The sequence below is a fragment of the Anopheles cruzii genome, chromosome 3 (assembly GCF_943734635.1).
Source record: "Anopheles cruzii chromosome 3, idAnoCruzAS_RS32_06, whole genome shotgun sequence".
NCBI classification, from domain to species: domain Eukaryota; kingdom Metazoa; phylum Arthropoda; class Insecta; order Diptera; family Culicidae; genus Anopheles; species Anopheles cruzii.
The window spans coordinates 85,384,821-85,402,326 of record NC_069145.1 but is presented as its reverse complement, the minus strand read 5'-3'; the positions used below and the strand labels follow the sequence as shown (position 1 = coordinate 85,402,326).

At 52.1% G+C, this 17,506-nt stretch overlaps 1 protein-coding gene across 1 annotated transcript; it reads right to left on the bottom strand.

Moving 5' to 3' along the window:
• Positions 1-890: 890 nt before the first annotated feature.
• LOC128270785 (potassium voltage-gated channel protein Shaw-like) lies at positions 891-17,506 on the bottom strand. The gene is made up of 11 exons (XM_053008204.1): positions 17,463-17,506; positions 15,652-15,801; positions 14,805-14,937; positions 14,049-14,228; positions 13,020-13,209; positions 12,682-12,755; positions 9,156-9,452; positions 6,242-6,451; positions 1,684-1,855; positions 1,109-1,216; positions 891-1,024 (listed from the first exon to the last, which is right to left on the bottom strand). The coding sequence occupies exons 1-11, from the start codon at positions 17,504-17,506 to the stop codon at positions 900-902; spliced, it is 1,683 nt and encodes a 560-aa protein (XP_052864164.1). The 3' UTR covers positions 891-899.

The following is a 17,506-nucleotide window of genomic DNA, read 5'->3' as shown; positions in this document are numbered from 1 at the left end:
CGGCTCGAACAGGGAAGCTGAAACTTTGGCTCTTCCTGCACGGCGTAACAGCGTGGCCGTTTCTAGATTTGAAACCGATTCTAAATTGATTTTGGTTCAGACACCCGGTCACCGGGATGCACCTTTCGAGTAACGTACAGCGGCCTCTTCGCGCTAGGACCAATTATTGTAGCGCATTGCGCAGACCTTTCATTAGCATCGATCCTCTTCGGTTGCGTGCCATTCCTTTAAAGCTTGGTTTTTTCCCTTCGGTTCGTCCGGATTGTTTGCTACGTTTTCGTAACACAGAAACGGGTCTGTCTGTATGGCTACTCCTATACGCTTAGCTTACCTTAGTGAAGATAGTGGTACGTTGTCCCCTTTGGCCGTACAACTTTGGCAACATTCAAACACCTATTCAGTTTCAGCTTGATGCTAGTTTCACGGTTAGTTGGTTAGGTTAGATTTATGCCAAAAATAACGTCCCGATCCCTAACGCCATGCCGGTCAGCCGACCGGATCGGATCGTTATTTGTAGAAAAAGGTTGAGCACATGTAACTCCAATTGAACAACTACCGCTTCTAGCTAAATCTACTCTCGTAACCGATCTCCGGGGTCTCTGTCTCTCTCTTTGTAGGCCTTTCAGACTTCTGGCAACGTTTTTGTATGACAAAAACAACCTTCATCGAGAGTCTTTCTAGAGTCTCTTTAGCATCTTGCAACTTTTGCTTCCAACGACTTTGCCCAAATTCTACCAAAGTTCCAAGTTTGCCACTTGAATTTCATTTGCATTTGGTTAATTGCCGGACCTGGGACACCCTCTCCCTGCGTCTTCGCGAAGGCGCGCCTCGGGTTAGCAAAAACTTTCAAATTTTAAATTTTCCTACAGCAGCCCCTCAGCGCTCCAATATCTCACGGCTCAGGACTCATCGTCGTCCCCGGGGGTGTTGTTACCCGACGCGGCGCTCTGGTCGGCGCAATGCAGCGTAACTTTCGGCTCCGGCAGGACCATCTCTTCCGGTTTGGACTCTCGCCGCTCTGCCACTGCCGAAACAAGAAAAAAAGGATATCAGTCGCGTTGATTTTGCGCGCGCAAAAATGGCAAATCCACCGCTAAGCGGCGCTTACCCAGCGGAACAAGCAATTTCGGCTGTAATGGCAGCAATAAATCTACATTTCCGGTCGTCGGTTGCCGCGGCTGCAGCGAGCTCAGCTGAGGGACGTTGATGAAATCACCTAGAAGGAGAAGAAGAAAAAGCGCGAACGGTCCGCGAGGAATCGGTTGGACAAATCGGTCGCCGCCGGGTGATGTATGGATTATTATTAGACTTTATCCGGCGACCCACGGGCGTTATTTGAAGTCAACGAACCGCTGTCGAACAGCCCAAAACCGAGCAGCCCGATTGAAATTGAATTGAAGAAAACGATAATAACATTACCTTGCTGCAGGGCGGCCGGTGGCTTGAGGACGGCCAACCCCGGCACGGACGGTCCTTGCAGCGTGAGTCCTATCACATTCACGCCATTCACGTGACCTGCGGACGAGTAGTATGTGTGAGTGAGTGTGTCGAAGCGTGTGAGAAAGCTCGCGGCCTGTGGGTGTCCTTTGAAAGCTCCCCCGAAAGCTCCACCCACAAGCGACCGGGCTTTGCGCCATCGCGATTCCAAGCGAAAGTTCACCAGGAGCACCGCAAAAAGCTTACCAATTTTCGCTCCACCGAAAGCATCCTTGAAGATGGCCGGATGCGTTGCCGGTTGGGTGTGTTGGTGTTTCATCGCGTTCACCCGCCGATTGGCGACGCCGACTTCACGCTTCCGGCGCGGCTGCTCCACCGGCAGGACACGGCGACGCTTCTTCGGCAGCTTCGAGCGGGCCTGCCGAAGAATTGGGTGGGAAAAAATGGGACCAAATTTTAGCGCCAAAGTCAAAACCCTCCGCGATCACCGTCTGTGGCCGTGTGGCGGCCGGGAAACTAAGAAGCTAACGGAGCACCGAAAAGAAAAGGGTGGTCGAAAAATAATCGTCCGATAACAATGTCTCTGTTTATTTTGCATATTCCTCCGGCGTGTCCCACGTGCCACGACGACGGCGCAGTCTTCGGTACTTTCATCGGGAAGCAATTTACGACCCACTCTAGGGCGTACGGCGGGGGGCCGCGCATAAGTGAGCTTCGGGTGGTTTGTTTTGGGGTTTTTTTGGGGAGGCCAATCGAAATGATAAGCTACACCCTGCGGCGTGTAAATTTGCGTTACATTGCGTTACGAGAATTTATCTGATCAGCTAAAGGGCAAAAGGTACCGCATTCCGAGGGGGTGGCCAACCTTAAACCACCGTATGATCGGTTGATACGGATGCACACCCGTATGCTAATTTCTGTTGGTGTTCTGTTTTGTAACGGAATAAAAATGAACACGCGCTGCAGTGGAAAACCTACGCAACACGGATCGTAATCTACGTGACCGAGGAGGAACCGTTTGTGTTGAATAAGGATGATCCCGGGTTCTAAGGATTGGAATCCCATCCATTATCCGTTTTTACCTAATAATGAATTAGGTACCAAATAATATGTAAATAATAAACATGTAGCTTTAGACGCACATTGTCTTGACGCTGTGACCGTCCTTAGGAACAAAGTCATATAACTCAAAACAAAAAAAACATAAATTTAATTTAATTTGCAAAGAAAAGGACAGCATAAAACGAAAACATTTTAGCATCAAACATCGAGACCATCGCTTTCGGTGACAGGTCCGCCAGTGCGTCGCGTGGCACTTTGGGAAGCTCATTACAAAGTGTTTTGTTAAAAGTGTAAAAAGTTTGACGTGGCCCCCGGAGTGGCCGGCGAAACAAGAGACGAGCTCCGGCGCGGCGGTTCCCGGGCTCCGTCATCTTCGCCCAGCATCGTGCATTGTTTATCTCGATCGCAACCATCGACCAGGCCACCACCAAGGGTCCTGTTGCCAGCGTCGTCGAAATGGAGCCAATTTGAAAAACTGCCAGGGCCGATAAAAATTTAAATGAGAAAATTATGTAAATCGAACCGAACACATACACCGGGCGGGTTGCAGTTGGCCGGAGCAAACAAAAGGAGCGTATTCCGCTGATCCGCTTTCAACCCGATCCCGGTGCGTTGTCCGAAAATGGCGCCGCGCTTGTTACATCACGGGTCCAGGTTACGAAAGCATCGCGCACTCCGCCCCCGGAAGAGTGCAGGACTTCGTAGGAGTCTAAGGAGCTAGACCCTAGCCCGTCCCCCGGAGACTTCAAGTGCGCTGCTTTTAGCGTTCGCCATCGGATCACTTTTAGATCCTTTCTGGCGTGAGTCTGGCCGTTCTGTTTGTCTCCTTGGTGACGCCCATGAGCTTCGCGTTTACTTTGAAGGACCTCCAAGTGCCGGTACTGCAGCCTCGCAATACCGGCACCAACGTGCCAACAGGTAAATGAACGTCCACGAGCCTTGCGGGCATTAGAACAAATGAAGCGCAATGAAGCGCAACGAGGCGTCCGCAGGGTGTCCCCACGAAGCCACTACCGTCAATAGTCAACAGCGCGTCAGTCTGGTGGTGGTGGTGGAAGTGTGCTTTCGAGCGACACTTGGCCGACTTTTTCCCGTTCATTGGACGTCGCGGATGCGTACCATCAAAGGGCCGACGTCAGGCCCGGACGATGACGGTGATGATTTTATGCTAATGTCCTTGTAAAGCTGCCACCGGTGCATTCGGGCTCGGTTACATTTCAGGTCGCCCCGAACGGCTTTGGCGTCAGCCGGCTCTCCAACGAGTCCTGCAGTGAACGTGCAACTGTCAGTTGGGCCTTTTGTTGGATCCACTATCGTCAACTCTCCGTCGACACAGATGGCGGCCACGGACGGACGTCACTGAGTCCCCGAGATTCCATCAGCCTGCCAGTGGGCGACGGGAGTGTACTGTCCTCCATCCCCGTTTGCTGAATTCTGTGCGAAAGCGGGAAGTTTGAACAATCCTTGGGCCTAAATGGGCTGTCAAATGCAGTTAATTAAGACCACGAGCCCGGCGGCCGTCGCGGCGTGACGCTATCTCCGGGCGATGGCATTTGTTTTGGTGATGGTGTTTTAATTTCGTTCCGTTTTGCTGGTCCTTGGGCACCCGGGGAGATAATTGAAACATTTCAAAGTGTTTATTCATTAAAAAAGTGTCAACTTTTTTTAAAACAAATCGTTGTTCGGTCAAAAACAGCGATAAAAGTCGTACACTTTGGCCATCCGCCTGTGAAGGTCACCTTCTCTCGTTATGCACAGCAAAAAAAGGATCATTTATCATACTCACACGACAGACAGACCACCGGCGTGGGAGCTCGCGTTCTCCGAACTCGTCCAGTGCATAAATCATTCCGACTGTGGCGAGATGAAGCATTAATCTACCAATTAGGGTCAAGATTAAGACAAACTTCGGCCTCAGCCAGCTAACGGAGCTAAATGACCGACCGAGTATCGAGCTCGCAATTTTGACCGAATTTGTGAACATCTATCTAACGAATCGTTGCGAATCCGTAAATCAGTGAAGATGAAAATCTTTCGCCCTCAGCGCGACCGAGCGCGACCGAGGAACGGAATGATATTTTTCACGGCACTTTATTTATGACGTACATCAATCTTCCACCAAAGTGGGAAAAGAAGAGGAAAAAAACGTCAAGAAGAGCTCGAGGACGAGCCCCCGGGCGCGAATTCATCCGAATGCACCGGCCCAGGATCGAAGTCCTGGGCCAACCCGGCGGGGCACACAACCCGTCAGCGCGATGTCGATGGATTCGAATGATGATGTTCGGGCAGACGGTACCATCGGTCGGCCATCGTTTACATCGAACAGCTTTAAATCTATCGACGATTTCTCACGACCATCTGCGAGCCGCTTCATCAACGTATGGCGCTTTTTGTGGCCTCACCCTTTAACGAACGCTCCTTGCCGCCGGGGGAGTGTTTCCGGTTGAATGAAAGTTCACCCGAGTACTTTGTCCGATTTCCCGAGTGAACTGAGCCGAAGGGACGGGGCCTAGTGGCAAAAAATCAAATTCCAGAATCCGATTCCGGGAACCGACCTTCTTGCAGCGCGCAGGATTGAAGTTCTGCGCGAAACTTATCGCTATGCAGAATTTCTTCTGGCCCTTCTGGCACAAAACTTACTCCCTCCGAAGGTGGTCCGAAGGTGCGGAGCGCCCCGCACGCTGAACTTTGAGCCATCGGGAGAACACTGATAGTTTGACAAATTCCGCTCCGGCTTCGACCGAATGATGGAATCGCTCCGGAAAGATCCGGAGTCGTTAATCATCGTAGCGCAAGAGAGAGTGGTCAAGTCGTGGGTTTGCCAGTGAGCCGGCCAACTTTTCAGCCGAGCACATCTCCCCTTTCAAGCGTGGATCGACATCGGATTTTAATTCACCAACCGAAACGGAGCCTAGAACATAATCCTAGGCCTCTGGACAACGCCGGGGAAACTTTCCACTTGTTCCCGGCCCGGCCCGTTCCAAGAGGCGCGCTGTGGTGAACGTTGCGGTTGCGGTTGCGGAGCATGTTTTGGGCGAGTGGCAACTTTCCCAGCACGGCAACGGAACATAAATCGTGCCTAACAAGCACAATCCTGTCGTCGGCGTAGGATGTGAAAACTTTCGCGGCCTGTTGGAAACATGATGGGTAGAGTGCCACACGTTACAACTATGCGCCGAGCACAAGAGAAAGAGAGAGAGTGCGGCAAGAAGGTGGCCCGGTGGCCGTAAAGATGAAATTCGACAGTAAACCCCGAGCGCCCGAGTACGCGCCGGATGAAGTCGCGAAACCATTCGTTACGGGTGATTGATGGGTTTGTGTAATGTTTCGAGTTCTTTGGACGGGATAACGAATCGGGACGGAACGGGGTTGATGGCTTCATCTCCGACGAGTTTTCCTCACAAAATGGACTCTCGATTTGCGTGCCAATGAAGCGGGAGCCCCGTTTCCGGCACATTCCATGCGAAATGAGCGATTCAGCAACAATCTGCATGCTCGAATCTCGCGCGAACGATCGCAGCTGATGAAGATCCTGGCGATGCATTCTTGCAGATATCAAAACGGGGGTTGTGGTGTGGGTCATAAATCTCAATCCGACCCACCTAGCACCGTGGCATTCAATCAATCTTCGTTTCTTTTTCGAGGAATTCGGAACTTTCGAGGAACTGCTATTTTCGAAATAGAACCGATAACAACAGAAAAATAACTAATAAAGACACGATTCTGATCTTACGAAACTTACCTGCGTGTGTGAGTAGAACATGGAGAAGTTGCTGACGATAACCGGAACCGGGAGGGCGATCGTAAGCACGCCGGCCAGGGCACACAGTGCGCCGACGAACATACCGACGTATGTTTTCGGAGCCATATCGCCGTACCCGACTGTGGTCATCGTGACGATGGCCCACCAGAGGCCCAGCGGGATGCTCTTGAACTGGTTGTCCGGATTATCCTGAAACGACGCCGAAGTCCCAAAGCAAACGTTGTAGAACCGGCTCATTGAGATGCAAATTAAAATCCGACGACAAACTAAGAGCCAGCTTTAACTAAAACGAGAATCAGACGCTACATTCATAATCGCACATAATGTTGGATTACATGTCCGACGGTTACACGTACTTTAGTAATAGGACCTTCCGGTGTTTACCTTCCTCTTCTCGGAAAGCCGTATTCGGAAATGACAAACACAGCTGCAGCTTCGCTAATGGGCGGACGTAACGTGGACCGCAGAACGGTGGCAATAAATATCCTGAAATCGCTGTTATTTTTAATCCGCTCTTTACCGTTAAATGTGATAAAACAACAATTCACTCTCTCGGTGCCACCCCGATCGTCGGTCCGCGGCCCATCGGTGGCCCGCTAAATCTTGCCCCGTAATGGCCGTAAATGATTTTTATCCAACCGTATCATTATCCGGCTTTCCGATTTAATCTTTAATTACGCTTTCCACCGGCCCCGGACTGGACGATGGCCAGCCAGCCAGCCAGCCAGCCAGCCAGTCGGCCATCCTTGTTGAGTGTTTATGTTTGAACTTCGGCCGAAACAAAACATCGCTCGGTGGATTATTCGGCGGTGCGGTCACGGGAATGAACGCCCGCCCGGCAAGGTGGAAGTTTGGCCACCATTTTCTTCAATCTTCCCTCTCGCACCGACCCGCCCGGCGAAATTTTAAATCAACTCCAGCGCGGCCCGGACTCCCACCGTCCACCGTGTTGTCGGTTTAAGCGGATGACACAAAATTCAAATTAATTTACCCTAATCAACGTAACGTTGATCGCCGCATCTGCGGCGGTGGCCGCCGTCCGGTGGGAGACCGAACGAGATTTAGATCGCTTTTCCCGGGCAGCCCACCAGGGTCGGATTTTTCCGGACAGATAATTATTTGAAGACACTACGGGGGGTCGTCCCTGGGGTCGTCCGGGCGCGTCAGTGAACTCTCGTGGCTACGTGGGGCGGCGCTTTACGGGCCGACGCTTGTGGTTCCGCTTCACATACCAACGCACGCAACGGCACACGGGTTGCTAGGGTGGTCGGGCCAGGATCCCGACGGACCACTAGTCGCGCATCGCAAAGGGCTGTGGCCCGACAATGCTTCACATTTTCGACCGAGACCGTGAATCCTAACGAAGCCGGTGAGCCAACGGGGGATACGGTTCGTGTACGGGACCTTATCGGTGTTACATCGGTTAGAGTTTCGCCTCCCAGCGGTCGTTAGTGGTCGGATTGAAGTGAAATGTTTGCTTTTTTTAAATAAAAAAAATATTTCCTCTTTTGCGGGCCAAGGCAAATTGCGTCACGAGAAGATTTCTGGCGCACTGACACACACTCATAACTGCTGCCAGGAGAAATAAAACTAAAACAATATGTATCATAAACCCGGCGGGAATGGGTCGAACATTTCACCCGGAGACAAAGTGCGCCACCGTAACGGATGGATGGATCGCTCGACTTGATGGTGCTGATGATGATGAAGATGATGATGGCGACATGAACCGGATCAAGCGGTGGCACTGCAGATATTGTAGCAATCAAAGTAAGCGGACTGCCAGAGTTTGCGTTCGTTTGCTTCGTCAATTTCGAACGAGAGCATACGGTGGCAACATTCGCACGAAGCGATTCGAAGGAAAAGTCCTCTATGCGATCTGCGATATTGCTCATTTTGGTGCACTAAAATTTGGGGCCACAAAAACGAATGAGTTTAGCATTAAAACGGCACAATTAGGTGTAAGATCATTGAGATGTTTGAGTGATGATAGGGCGACGTACTTATGGAAGAGATAAAACTGATTACAAGACTAAATTGGCAGTCTTAATTAAGCGACTCCTTGAAACGTCGATAGTGGCCCCTTCAAGGATAATCCGCGATGTGGCAGGTACATTAGCAAAGCTTGTTAATACTTTCGTTTAACTTAGGCCCGATTTAAGCCGCGTGTAATGCCCGTTAATTAGCCTCTCAAGGGCGCCGGTGTAATTTTCCAATATTTAGCGCAAAATGAAACCGATTCCGGGAATCGCTATCGTCGTCTGCCATAACAAGCCGGCTCGAGTTTGCGTGGCTTTAAGTACTCCAATCAAGAGCCACTCCAAGTGCTGTCGATCGAGGACACTTAGCGAAACTGTCAAAGGCCATCACCTTCAGCTTGGATGGTATCGGCACCGGACTCTGGAGCGTCATCGATTAGCGCCGAGGTCAACTGCTTACAGCCCGAAAAGGGGAAGATTCAACAGGTTTGCGACACTTCCGTTGGCCGTTCTTCATCGCACCGGCATCGGCATCGCCGTCTCAAGGGTCTACTGTTCTGTGATTCAGCCAGGAGGTGCGATGGTGCGTAAGACATGATCTGCCGAGCATCTTATTGCCTTTACAAAGCGGCGCACACGGGCAAAGATATGGCCGCCGAGCAGCTTTCGTTCGAAACAAAAAAAGTGTCGGTTCCTCGAAGGGGTGATTGGTTGTAACGTGGTCGGCTGGAGTTGTTTGAATATTGGTACACCATGTGACACCGGTCGGACAACCGATGCTCGGTCAGGTTTATCATAACACTGCCACCGGCGACACACGATATGGTAAATAACTAGTCTTTCGCCGACGCCAACGGCATTAGCGTGCTCTCGGTCGGATCCGCAACATATTAGCACGCGATACGGCAACATACCTGCAGCTTCTCGGCGTAGTACACCAGGCTGGCGAAGACGACGATGCCGAGGACGAGGAAAAACACCAGCAGCGTTAGTTCGCGGGCCGACGCCTTGAAGGTGTGTATCAGGATGCGCAGGCCGGGCGAGTGGCGCGTCAGCTTGAACAGCCGCAGGATACGCACGATCGAGAACGCCTCCAGGAGCCCCGTCTGCTCGCCCATCCGCTGGCAGACGTCGGTGTAGAAGCTGAGCGTGGCCGCCAGGTCGATGATGTTGACGGGCGACCGTATGAACTGCACGATGCTCGGCGACACCTGCGGGCCAAATCGAATCGAGTGTAGGTTTAGTGTTTCGCCGCAACTGCGGCGCTAACTCTAGCCCCCGCCATCAATTAGTTGAAAGCTTTAAAACGATGATTCCTAAAACAACGATTTAATGATTGATTATTTTTCCAATTATGCTTCATAAACGTAATGATGGAAACAATCCGAAGGGCATCGTTCAAACATAACCACAACACTAATGGGACCGCCGATAAATAATCGAATCGAATAGATTCCATCACAACCGCAAACATTGAATTAAAACTGCACTCCACGCGATTAGGGTGCTGCTCGATATTTAAAACGGGACCAACCCCATCACGCTACGGTTTAAAATTTAAATTCGAAATTAATTGCCATTATTTGGCTTTCAATTGTCTAACCACAAGTCCGGGGCCCACACACACCCACACGTCCCGTAGTGCTGGGCAGGGTCCACCCATCAGCCGGAATCGTACGCTCATGAATGTTTGATTTATTTTATAGCCCCACGGTGTGGAGGCCCTGGTGTGAACTCCATAAATCCCCGCTTGATCAGACCGCTTGGAGTCGGAGCGACGGGATTGGGTTGAAAAATCGACACATTCCGTCGGTCGGTGTCGCAGCATCAACGGCCGGCATCGACGTTTCCGTGCCGAGAGAAAGTGATACTCGGGTGTGCCATAAATAAGACACATCACTGCCGCCCACCCCCGGAGAACGGATCTTCATCGGTCACGTCCGACTTATTAATCCCGCTCCGGCCCGGCCACTGAGCCCGGCCGTCTGGGTGGCCCGTCGAAGATCGATGGCAAAATTAAGTTCACCGGCCAAAACTGTGAGCGCCGAAGTTAACACGGCGGGAATGCAAACAACAGCCCATAAAGCCCGGTCCATACGTTACATGCTGGCGCGACCTCCCGGATGCGGAGTGTGGCGGTCCATATTTCATAAGTTGACACCGCCCACCCAGTGGCCCAGTCTGGCCCGTCTGGACGGTTCGTCCTCGGTCGACTTATGGTCGCTGCCGATCCGGCACCGGAACCCGGAACGAATGCCTTCAACCTGCTGCAGCCAACGGCGTAAATGATATTTATTTAAATTTATTGCGTTTTTCGCTCCCCGACACGCTGGCCGCCCCGTGCCGGTTCCGCTCTCTCCCTGCCACCCGGCCCGGCCACATTTCATAACGCATTTTTCTCCCCGACCGACCGGGTACCGGGAAGCTCTAGTTTATTTGCCTCCTAGCGGGCGGGCTTCTGGTGATATCGTAAAATTAATGCCCACTAAGAGACCGAGTTCTCCGAGGTGCCGAGTTGCCGAGGCTTTCTTGCTGACGTTTGGTTTGCGTAAGGAACTCGGGGCCCGCTCTTCACGGCGGTGCCGGAATTGCCGGAGCGTTCCTGGCCGTAAACCGAATGGCTCACCGTGGACCAAATTACTTCGAAACGACCGTGGCGCGCCAAACGTCACCGCTCCGACACCTCCGGCACCAGATGCTAATGCTCGGTCCGGGGGGGCGCCACGTTACCGCGATGGCCAGGGTTACGACGATTACGTGTATTTAATTTGGTCCTCCGGTTCGGCCAAGTCAAGGAGGTGGTGAGTTGAACCACCACATCATTCGTCCCTTAAATGACGGTACTCCAGCGCTTGACCTTCCTTTTAACCGGAGCGGAGGAGCGGACCAGGGATCGCAGCTCCGCTGGAGGAAGGAAGTTGGGCGGGCTGGAGTTGGAGTTAACCCCTGCGCAAACACACATCTCAGTCTGGTGGTGAGAAATGTTTCTGATTACGCTCACGACCCGACACCAGCTCGGGTCGTTCGGTGGGTGTTGAATGGACCCATTACCTCGCTTTTGTACCTTCTCCGGGCCCTGGGTTTGACACTAAGCTCTACTCGGTCGGTCTATCCCAAATACTAGTAGTAGTTTAGTATGTGTGTGTGTGTCAAGAGGAGCGTCAAAATTCAGGACTCGCCTGACTAGCTCTAGGCACCACTTTAAAAATCACACAGCCCATTAATCATACCTCAACGGAGCAGAAGACTGTCTCATTTGTGGTCTCCTTACAGGGGTTTGAATTTCAACGGGTTTTGTGGTGTGGAGAGAGAGAGAGAGAGAGCGAGCAAGTTGATTGATGGTGAAACACTTAAGCCATGATGATTGTCCCGCCGACATTTGTAGGGCTTGCCAGTCTCGCTTGTACTGCTTCATCGGAACACTCCGAGACGTTCAATCATTAATTTAATTTATTGTGCCGCCTCGGGGGCCAAAAAGGAGCAATGAAAGCAGAGCATTGTTTTTTCTGTGACCCATTTGTACGGAGCAAAGCGGTTCGGTGTTACGCAGCATTTTTGCGCTCATGTTTATTCTGTGAGCGAGCGAAGGAGTTGGAACTAGCTCATCAAGTTTCGAGGACGAAGCCAGCACTTTACACGCCCGAACTCGCTTCCTTGTTCTAGTGTTCCAGTACCACTCCATCTTACTGACTCATCGTGCGATGGGTAACCAAATAGATGTAGTAATGAAAAGAAAACATTCGCACGAGTCGAGAGCGCAAATCTCTGTACGATGGCACCGCGGCGACGGCGGAGGTAAGGGTTTAAAATTTGAAATGAGTCGGCACCCGGTCGGCAGTCGTCGGCAGATCCATCCCCCGCCCGGGATGGCCGGGTCTAATGGAGCGTTCCAGAAACACCCGCTGCTTGCCCTGATGGATGCCGATGTTTATCTTATCAAATGAAGCCTTACAGCCTCGGCAGCAGCAGCACACACTCGACGCCGGTGGCTGCCTGAACCTGACACTTGGCATGTTGGCAGAGCGTCAAGGAAGCCTAGCATTAAGTCTCGTGCAGGGACTGCCAGGACTGGAAAAGGACATACTGCCGCCGAAAGCGCCGGGGCTGCTGGATTCGATTTGGATCGAAGTTGTGTCGAAGGGCTTCAGTTGGCGACTTAGACCCAGAAGCAAATCGGCAGCCCTTTCTTCGGTGAAGAAACACGATCTCTTAATCGAATTCCACAACGGAGACACTCGGTGGGCTAACGGTTCGGAAAATTGAACCACTCATCGGCCGGGCATGAGACAGATACCCCCACACGAGGGCACATTGGTCGTGCAGGAGCAGGTGTTCGATCCCTGTTCGATTGTCCGCCACAAACCACAAACAGGCATAATTCCGGTAGGCCATCCGGCAAAGCCAACACGCCGCCCGCCCGAGGTGGCCAAAGGGACTCACCACAAGCCGGACGGTCAGCTCGATGATGAACCACACGTTGCAGACGAGCTCGACGTAGAAGAACGCCTCGTGCGGTTGCCCGTACGTCTCCTGCCAGTTCTCGACGATGCTGGCCCCCTTGCCGGAGTTCATCCGGTAGGCGCTCGAGACGATGCGTCCGGTTCGCTGGGTGGTCGTTTCCGGTCTCGAATGGCGCGTCGAAGGAGCTGGCGGCCCGTTGCTGCTGCTGCTGGTGGTGGTGCTGCTGCTGGAAGATGTTGGTGGCGGTGGCGGCACTGGAGGCGGTGGTGACGCAGTCGGCACCCCAACAAAGCTTCTGGCCCCGGCCAGGGTACCCTCGTGGTCTTGCAGTTCATCGAGCAGGAGCCCATCGAGCGAGGAACCGTTCGAGATGGCCGGACCCGGCCCGGTGCCGTTGGTCGTTAGGTTGAGAATGGCCGGAATTTCCACCCGCAGCCCCGGATGCGTTTTTAGGCAGAAGGATATCACAGAAATGCAGATGAAGAACACCGATATTCCGGCCACAATCTGCAGGAAGGGAGAGAAGAACGCCGACGCTTTAGTCTCGGGTTCGCTGACTCACATTGGTCTACTAATTTTTGGGCCCATTCCATCCGGCCCCGGCGTGTGCGTTGCATTTTGCTGCGCCGGGTTCGCTCGTATGCAAATAATGTCGGAGGCCATTCCACAGTGCAAACCTCCAGGGAATTCGCCAGGCACGCACATTTTCCGCCCGCCATGGTGCGTGCTGCTGGTGATGATTGAGTTGCGAATAACTTACCGAAAGACGCACGCTTCACAGTGGCATCTAATTATTTCTAATGATTTGCCGTCAACCAATTCTGCTCCGCTGGCTTTGTGGGCCATTCCGTTGTCTGATGATCGCGCTGCTTGCTTCCTTTGAAGTCTGCTCCGTGGCAGTCCCCGCGCTCGTCGTAATTCATTTTGCTTCACAACCCAGCCAATGGCGTTCTTACCTTCGCTCCTTTGTCCTTTTCGTGTCGCTGTACAAATTAGTCGGGCAAATCAATTATGTACAGATTCGCGTTGTTCGTTCTACGGTGAAGAACGCCTCGTTCGGTGTGCATCTTCTCGCTCAGGGGACGTGGAGTGCATTGCATAAAATCATGGCCGGAACATTGATCGTCGCACCAGATCGTCCTCCGTTCGATCCCGGACCCCCGCGATGGTGGTGCTATTTTTCCAACCAATTTCCAGTACGATGGTTGTCCGCGGGCGATTCCCCGTTATTTCATGAATAAATTAGGCGTCTAAATAAACTTCTCACCGCAAAGCCCAGCGCACAGCAGTCGCTAGATCGTTGGTTCTTGGACACAAAAATCGGTACCGCCCGCTAACTCACTCACCTTGGCGCCGGTGGAACTGGACGGCTCGTCGAACAAGGCCCAGATCTTGGGCTTGGTCCGCTGCCAGCAAGTGAGCTCGCCGTTCAGCAGCGCCTCCTCGAAGCCGAACAGCCGCGCTATCGCCTCCTCCGACGGCTGCTCGTCATCCAGCTCCAGCTTGTCCAGGATCGCCAGCGTGCTCTGCGGGTGCGGGACGGAAGAATGCACGAAACCGGGGGGGTGAGTTCGCCGGAATCGAATGCATACCAATCATGCCGAACGGCGCTGATGGCGATATGCATTGAAGAGATATGCTAATTTCGGGCGCCATTCGCGGCCGCACCCAACCGGGGTTGCCGGGGGAAGATTATCTTGGGATAACTGGGACACGGTCTTCATTAAATTTCGCTGAGAGCGAATAGGAACGAGTCCCGGCAGTCGGTCTATTTCGGAATCTCCATCCAATCAAATTTGTAACACTCCGGCTGAGTCTACTTTATGCGCAGTATGAAATAACAATAAATGAAGAGGGTCTAAGCCGCCTGTTTCTGCGAAAAAGTTAATCTATCTTGGAGTGCCTTTTCCGCTTAATGCTGTGCCTTAATACGGCAAAATTATTGTACAAATTTCGAAATGAATTTCCAACTTTTTGATCCGAAAAGTCCTGCAATTCCTGGTTACCCATCTGCAAGAAGCAATCCCGTGATGCACGTCACCCAAACCAGATTACGATTGCTGCTCCTGGTTCCCGGTTCCGGTCCAAGCTACCGTACTCACCTGGGTGTCCCGGTGGACGCTGTACGTTGACCAGCAGCACGGCTCGACCTGGTTCGAGTCGAGGCCCCAGAATTCCAGTTCCTCTTCAAACAGCGGCCCACAGACGTCGGTCGGATAGTGGAGCTTCCCTGTACTGTGGAGGGGAATCGTGGAACATACAGAGCACAACCACACCAAGATTAAACCAAATTTGCTGCAAACCCCGCTTCTGCACCGGCCTGCGACGGAAGCATGAACACCGCATGATTCCATTTAGCGCACGCTTCCCGAAATTTGCAACTATGGCGCGGCCTGAGCCCAAAGGGAAAAAAGGCACGGAATTATGGACAAACTTTGCGCCACATTGCCAAGGGTCGGCACGCAAACAAAGCCATCACTTACGGGGTGGTAACGATCGAACTAGTTTTCTTTAATGGCCCAATTCGTGGGGCAGAAGATAAAAAAAACCACTCCTGTCTATCGCCATTATGTGGCACTTCCGTCTGGAGCGCGGTTCATCTCCAGTTCCCGGCTGGTTATTTTCTTTTTCTCGCGCACGGCTTATGCTTTTATTGGCGCGAATCTCCGGCGTTATCTTCGGGCTGTTGTTTGCTGCTGCTGCTGCTGCTGGCGCTGGAAAGGCCTTCTTTATTGTGCTCGTCCGCCATTGTGCGGTGGAAAAGTTGCGCGGCAAAGTTTGTGGAACATTGTTAAAGAAATGGCGAACTACAGCACTCCCCCCCCCTTAATATGGAGGATGTTGTTGTAGGCGAAGCGCCGCTGGGTCCGCCAACGCGGGCCGATAAACGCCCAGATTGAGGCTCCGACTCCCGGTCCCTGTAATCAAATCCATCTCCCTCGTCCTTACCGATAATAGTTGAGCACTTGGGCAAACACCCCCGGGTGCCGGTCGAAGAAGTACTCGTTCAGCACCGGGTCGTAGTTGGCCAGCGCCTCCGTCAGCCGCGAGAGCCGGGTGGCCGGAATCTTCTTCAGTGTCGCCTTGTACGTCTCATACCTGCCAGATAAAGCCCGAACGAGAGTTTGTGAGGAGTCGCAAATCGGAAAACTAGCGCCCCGGGGACGCTTGCTGTTGGAACTACCTGACGCCCGCGCCAATCGACAATAAACACGGGCCCGGGACGAAGAAGAGGTATAATGTAAAGATCATTACATATTCATAGTTCAAATTAGTGGAGCCCGCTTGATGCGGCAAGCAAAAGCGATACCGCAAACGCCGCGTTCAACCCTTCCCGAGTTCTCGGAACATCTCGCAGGCTACAGGAACGTGTGTGAGAATTTGTAATGAGCGCCGAAGGAAACTTTACTCAGCCGTGTACGTGCCGGTGTTGCCAGTTTCAACATTTCTTGGGCGAAGACATTGCCCACCTTAATGCATCAGCGTTTTGCTTTCGTTTTTCGTGAGCTCAGAACATTTTGGACTTTCCGTTGCAAGGTCCGTAACTTGGTGAAGTTACCTTCGAGTGAAAGAACAGTCACTAAAGCTATGACTTACAGCCGATTGTCCGCTACCAACAACGCACGCCGATCGATCCGTGTCGTCTGTGTCGTCTGTGTTGCAACTTTCTTAAATATTTTACAAAAACTAGTGTGACACGAAAATTAACCACGGCTTCGCTGTCGTAAGTGACTGACAGAGTGGCTGCCCGTGTCATCCACGACCTGTTTAAGGACCTTGTGAGTGTGAGTCTCAGGCTGCGGCGAACGGGTGGTTTCATCAGAGCCAAGACCGAGAGCAAGTGAAAGTCTTTTCAGCTTCTCACAGCCATTATCGTCATCAGCATCCTGACATCGCGTCGCGGTCGTCGAACATGCTCCACGGTATGCTTCAAGCTCCCGGTTCTGCCATTTTCACCGCCGTGTCTACGACGGAAACATAAACGGAAGTTTTTTTCGTGACGTTCCGCACGCTGCCTGGCATCTAGGGCTATTTATTAAGTACAAACAACTATCTCAAAAGCGCCACACAAACGGGCTAAAGAAGATGTTGGACGAGTGTCGCAAAAAAACTGAACGAAAACTTTTGCTTGCGGGCGGGCCCGTGAGAAACTTTCGTAATGCTGCCAGGTTATGGCGGATTTCGCCGGCCCAATTCCAGTGGCATACCGCTCGGCAAGGTTATTGGATTTAATTATCCAGGAAAGGCCCACGTTCTCCGGAGTTTTTTTTTCCGACAGAAGGACGCAAAAAGAGCTGCTCAAGCTCTACCTCAGTAAATACTCGGTTATTTAAAATAAGTTTCTTCGTTAGGCCAAGAAAACACGGTGACACGGCCGCCTTCGAACTTGTTGATAAAAGTCCCTCATTACTGCCATTAGCCACCGGCACCGGCATCGAGTTTGTCAACGCCTGGTCTGGTCTGGTGCGCAGATGTGTGGTTTGATGAAACTATCTTTCGCCTCCGCGCTCGGCGGAAGACAGATTGTCGTTTGCGTGTTGTTGATCTTTTCCAACTAGGTTGTTGACTAGGGTTTGAAGATTAAATTTGTTCTGGTGATGTGCGATGTGCGCAACTTCACTGACGAAAGCAGGTGATGTATTGGAAAACTTTAGTACGAAGCGCCCCCGGGGTAACGCCACGGTGTCTCAGAGCCTAAGAAAGTCATTTTGAACTTCCCTTTGTTCCTGTTTTTGCAACAAACAACGGAGTTGTCTTACCTAATGCCTCCAACGTTGAGTATGATTCGGTTTTCGCCATCCAT

Bases quoted from the DNA above. Each gene is read 5' to 3' on its own strand.
- LOC128270785 (XM_053008204.1), bottom strand. From the start codon at position 17,506: ATGGATGGCGAAAACCGAATCATACTCAACGTTGGAGGCATTAG. The intron at 14,938-15,651 runs GTAAGGACGAGG...TCCCCTCCACAG, and splicing joins CAAGTGCTCAACTATTATCG to TACAGGGAAGCTCCACTATC. The intron at 12,756-13,019 runs AGGGTACCCTGG...CGTACGGGCAAC, and splicing joins CGATGAACTGCAAGACCACG to CGCACGAGGCGTTCTTCTAC.